This window comes from Rhinopithecus roxellana, chromosome 13, assembly GCF_007565055.1.
Source record: "Rhinopithecus roxellana isolate Shanxi Qingling chromosome 13, ASM756505v1, whole genome shotgun sequence".
Classification (NCBI taxonomy): Eukaryota; Metazoa; Chordata; class Mammalia; order Primates; family Cercopithecidae; genus Rhinopithecus; species Rhinopithecus roxellana.
In genome coordinates this window covers 104,496,233-104,501,381 of record NC_044561.1, presented here as the reverse complement: position 1 = coordinate 104,501,381, position 5,149 = coordinate 104,496,233, and the positions used below count along the sequence as shown (strand labels likewise).

The 5,149-nt window shown below is 54.7% G+C and overlaps 1 protein-coding gene across 1 annotated transcript; it reads left to right on the top strand.

Annotated features, from left to right (window-relative positions):
* The first annotated feature begins 335 nt into the window (after positions 1-335).
* Positions 336-4,152, top strand: LOC104653710 (putative testis-specific Y-encoded-like protein 3). The gene is made up of 2 exons (XM_030913954.1): positions 336-721; positions 767-4,152. The coding sequence occupies exons 1-2, from the start codon at positions 362-364 to the stop codon at positions 1,457-1,459; spliced, it is 1,053 nt and encodes a 350-aa protein (XP_030769814.1). The 5' UTR covers positions 336-361; the 3' UTR covers positions 1,460-4,152.
* Positions 4,153-5,149: the final 997 nt, after the last annotated feature.

The window sequence follows — 5,149 nt, the reverse complement described above, 5'->3', positions numbered from 1 at the left end:
GCCTGGCGTGGTGGCTGTGATGGGAAAGTTTTAATTGTCCAGGGCCAGGGACTGGGCCTGTCCCCTGGTGTTTGCTCCGAGCTGACCTTGCTTGGTACACACTTCTCCCCACCTCCACCGCCAGCGCTAACGAATCTGGGGCCAGTTCCGTCTGGCGCCCGCGGTCGCGTCCCCGTGGGGCAGTCCTGTACCCTTCCTCTGGGCCTCCAGGCCGCTCGCCCGGGCTGCGGGGGACCCCGGCGAATCACATCCGAGAGGGGGGCGCGTGGGGCGGAGCCTTCCGCCCGCTGTCGCACCTCTCGCCTAGCCCGCAGTCGCCCGCGCGCCCCGAGCCCCTCGAGGTCAGAGGCTCCGGCAGGCGATGGCGGACGAGAGGGCGGGGACTCCGGAAGCCGCGGCGCGCCCGCCGCCCGGCCCTGCCCGGGAGGGGGACACGCACACGGCCCCCGCGGCCCGGGCCAGAGAAGCTGGGGGGCGCAGGTCCCTCCACCCCGCAGCGGGCCCCGGGACCGCCCTCCTTTGCCCCGGGCGCGGGGAAGCAGCCTCCGCGGCGACTACTCCCAGCCTGGAAAATGGCCGGGTCCGGGACGAAGCCCCAGAAACTTGTGGTTCAGAGGGGCTAGGGGCTCGGGCGGGAGCCGGCGAGAAGGCCGAGGACGCGACCATGGAGGAGGGCGCCATCTTCCAGGAGGAGCCAGCGGAGGAGGTGGAGAAGCAGCAGGTGGGGGAGAAGCTGGTGGGGGAGGAGAAGCAGCAGGTGGGGGAGAAGCTGGTGGGGGAGGAGAAGCAGGAGGTGGGAGCGGAAGCCCAGGAGGGCCCGGGGCTCCTGAACCTTGGTGCCCTAATTGTGGACCCACTGGAGGCCGTGAGCGCCCAGGCCGACAGGGCCTACCCCCGCCTCGAGCGCAGGTTTTGGCGGATGCACAGGTTGCACCTTGCCTGTAGGAGCTTCATCATCCAGAATATTCCGGGCTTCTGGGTCACCGCCTTCCTGAACCACCCGCAGCTGTCAGCCATGATCAGCCTTCGAGATGAAGACATGCTCTGCTACCTGATGAATTTGGAGGTGAGGGAGCTCAGGCACTCCAGGACAGGTTGCAAATTCAAGTTCCTCTTTTGGAGCAACCCCTACTTCCAGAACAAGGTGATAATGAAGGAGTATGAATGCAGAGCCTCAGGCCGAGTGGTGTCTATTGCGACTCGCATCCGATGGCACCGCGGCCAGGAACCCCCGGCCCTCGTACACAGGAACCGGGACACTGTCCGAAGCTTCTTCAGCTGGTTTTCACAGCACAGCCTCCCAGAGGCCGACAGGGTTGCCCAGATTATTAAAGATGACCTGTGGCCCAACCCCCTGCAGTACTACCTGCTGGGGGATAGGCCCTGCAGAGCCAGGGGAGGCCTTGCAAGGTGGCCCACGGAGGCCCCTTCTAGGCCCTACGGGTTCCAGTCTGGCTAAGTGCTGCCTTGGGATGTGGGGCCTACGTAAGGCTCCCTCGTGCCTCCTGTGTGTGGTGGATCCGGGCTCAGGCCCGTGGTGAGCGCTCTGCTGTCTGCTGTGTGTTCTGTGCACTCCGGCTCTGCATGTTCGGTGGACTCAGCTCTCAGATTGTGGCCCTCGTGGCCAGTCTCTACTGTTTCCATATGGCCTCATGCTGTTCTGTGTTAACATCACGTGGCTGTCACATGCTGCTACGTCTACACTAAGCACCCAGTGCCGTGGATGTGCACTGCCATAATCTTTATGGCGTGGACCTGTGACCATGGCCATCCCAGCCAATTTTGACGAGGGCACCCACAAGTCACTACTTGGAGGACGGTGCCTCTTTGAGGCCTGTGCTTCAGGACTCCAGCCTGCTGGCCTTCACGTGCGTGCTGGTCGTGCTCACAGTAGCTCTACACCTGGGCTGTGGCAAGCTGAGTGTCATCACCCAAGATGAAGTGGGTTCATTTGGTGCCGGGTGCCACCCAGACTTGGACATTCCAAGCCTCAAGACCACAGACTACCACCAAGTGGACTCTTGGGTATCTGGCAGGATGAGTACACAGCTGGCTGCTGGGCATGGGTGAGGTCAAGGGCATGAAGCAGTGGACAGCACATTCTTTGTGATCATACTGCTCCTCCTGCCCCACGGTGGTCTGACATCACAGCCTGCTACTAGCTTGTGAGGGTCTGTGCCATGCCCCAGCAATGCCTGGCCATCTCCTTTCCCATGAGTTTTGCCCAGGCAACCATCAGCCCTGTTGCTCACTCCCAGGTCTACAGGAACCTCCATAGCTGCTTGTGGACCCAGGTGGGCCACCTGCCAATGCACAGGAGAGCCCCTAATCCCCAGGAACTCTGCCAAACTGGCCTATCTGGGCATGTGAGTGAGGCAGGGGCAAGGACAGGATCCCCTCCTGAGCCCCAGTTACTGGACCCCACAGAATCCAGGTGCTCTGCCAGCCCCCCTGCCTCTACCTGTTAGGCTGCCAGGCTGTGGGTGCTGGAGAGGGGGGTCTTCCTGGTCCTGGGGCCTGTCCATACCCAGATCTCACACCATTTTTTTCTTTAAATGATGGCTTAGAAACAAAAAATAACAACTGAAGAAAAAGATTTTTTCTTAAACTCAACAAGAAAGACTTTCGTGTTGAGTTTGCCTCTCTTCATCTCCAGAGAGGGAGGGCTTGCCCTGTAGACCGCCAGCATTCTCTCTTCCCCCATACCTTATCCTCTTTAGCAAGGCCTAGAATCTTCTAAAGGGGACAGCCCAAGGCTGCTGAACAGAGAGACCAGGAAGTCCCCAGGGCAGGGATAGTTAATATTGCATTTTATGCTGTTTTCTTTTAGACTAACCCTAACTCTTTCTTACCCTTCCACCAAGTCCAAACCCCTCTAGGTACAAGAGCTAAGCTGCCTACCCCCTCCTCCCCCTGCTTGCAGAGCTGTCTGTCTCCATTTCATTTTAGGGGAAGGGGTGGTGGTGACCATACCCAGGCCCCTTCCCACGGAAGGCCTTATCTTCTGTTCCCTAGGACCTGGGGAGGCCTTATCACAAAATAATGTGGAGGGTGCTTTTGGCAGGGAAGTACAAAAGGAGGCAGAGCCAGTTGAAAAGACAGGATGACTGAGAGATGGTGGAAGGAGGAGAGCCCTTGATTTTGGTTAATAAATAGAGACAGGGTCTCACTATGTTGCCCAGGCTGGTCTTGAACTCCTGGGCTCAAGCAATCTGCCCACCTTTGCCTCCCAAAGTGCTGAAATTACAGGTGTGAACCACTGTGCCTGTCCGATTTTTTTTTTGCTTCAAGACAGGGTCTCACTCTGTTGCCCAGGCTGGAGTGCAGTGATGCAATCATAGCCTCGAACTCCTGGGCTCAAGTAATTCTCCCATGTCAGCCTCCCAAGTAGCTGGGACTACAGGTGTATGCCACCATGCCCAGCTTTAAAAAAAATTTTTTTTGTAGAGACAGGGGTCTTGCTTTGTTGCCCAGGATAGTCTTAACTCCCGGGCTCAAGGGATCCTCCCACCTTGGCCTCCCAAAGTGCTGGGATTACAAGTGTGAGCCACCGTGCCCAGCCCTTGCTAACATTTTTGATTCACCAATACGTTTTGTAAACTAGAAGAATAACAGAACACTGCAACTTGAAAGCTTTTCTCTCTTGGTCTGACCTTGTGTGTGTAGAAAGTTAATGTTGTAAGCTTTTCTTCTGCTGCTTTTAAGTAAGACCCTATGCATCCCCTCCTGTGTTTCAGCCCATTGGGGCATTATGCTGTAAAGGCCTGCTTGTTGCTTTTAGTTGAGAACTTTTGCAAGATTGTCAGTGTACATTTTTTACGCCACTTGGGAACTTATGTGACTATTCACAATTGTTGTCAGGTTGTTGGGGCCTTTACCATAACCTTGTACTTAGAAGCAGAGTTCCGGTTTTGTTGGACTTCAGACTGGAAGCTGTGACCATGTTCTGTAAGGATAACCTCCAGAAAGAATTCTGTGACCCTGATGGTCCTGATGATCTTGTGCCAGGTTGTAATTGACATCACTGTAACTGACAACACTTCTTTTAAGCAGAGAAATATTCCTGAGGTGGCTTTGTCCAGTCACAAGGGGATCTGTGACACTTTTGTTTTCTATATGCATGATAAAAAATAAAAAATTGCCTGTCTGGGGGAAAAAATAACTTAGATCATGTTACTTCCCCATCCAAAACCCTACACTGGTTAAAAATATGTATCTAGGCCGGGCGCGGTGGCTCAAGCCTGTAATCCCAGCACTTTGGGAGGCCGAGACAGGCGGATCACTAGGTCAGGAGATCGAGACCATCCTGGCTAACACAGTGAAACCCCGTCCCTACTAAAAAAAAAAAAAAAAAACTAGCCGGGCGAGGTGGCGGGCGCCTGTAGTCCCAGCTACTAGGGAGGCTGAGGCAGGAGAATGACGTAAATCCAGGAGGCAGAGCTTGCAGTGAGCTGAGATCCGGTCACTGCACTCCAGCCTGGGCGACAGAGGGAGACTCCGTCTCAAAAAAAAAAAAAAAAAAAAAAATATGTATCTATAGTCCGGGCGCGGTGGCTCATGCCTGTAATCCCAGCACTTTGAGGGGCTGAGGTGGGTGGATCACGAGGTCAGGAGTTCGAGACCAGCCTAGTCAACATAATGAAACCCTTATTCTATTTCTACTAAAAATAGAAAGATTTGCTGGGTATGATGGCAGGTGCCTGTAATCCCAGCTACTCAGGAGGCTGAGGCAGGAGAATAGCTTGAACCTGGGAGGCAGAGGTTGCAGTAAGCTGAGACCACACCATTTGCCATTGTGCTCCAGCCTGAGTGAAAGAGTGAGACTCCATCTCAAAAAAAAAAAAATATATATATATATATATATATGTTCCTTATTGCAGGCAACAAAGCCCTGCATTTGCTGATCCCTCCCAGCATCTCCCATCCACCTCCACTTTGCTCTCTCTGCTCCCCCCACACTGGCCTCTCTGCTGTTCTTTAAACACACTAAGCATGTTCCAGCCTCAGGATTTTAGCACTTGCTTTTTTCCCTCCCCTAGCTAGGATTTTCCTTCTGCAGATATTCTCATCTCATGGCTCCCTCAATTCATTTAGACCTCAAACGCCACTTCAGAGGCCTTCCCTGCCCAGCCTGTCCAAAATAAGCCTC

What these genes read in the sequence shown, in the direction of transcription:
- LOC104653710 (XM_030913954.1), top strand. Translation starts at nt 362, where the DNA reads ATGGCGGACGAGAGGGCGGGGACTCCGGAAGCCGCGGCGCGCCCGCCG. An exon ending in AGGAGGTGGAGAAGCAGCAG is followed by an intron (nt 722 to 766) that starts GTGGGGGAGAAG and finishes CAGGTGGGGGAG; the next exon opens with AAGCTGGTGGGGGAGGAGAA.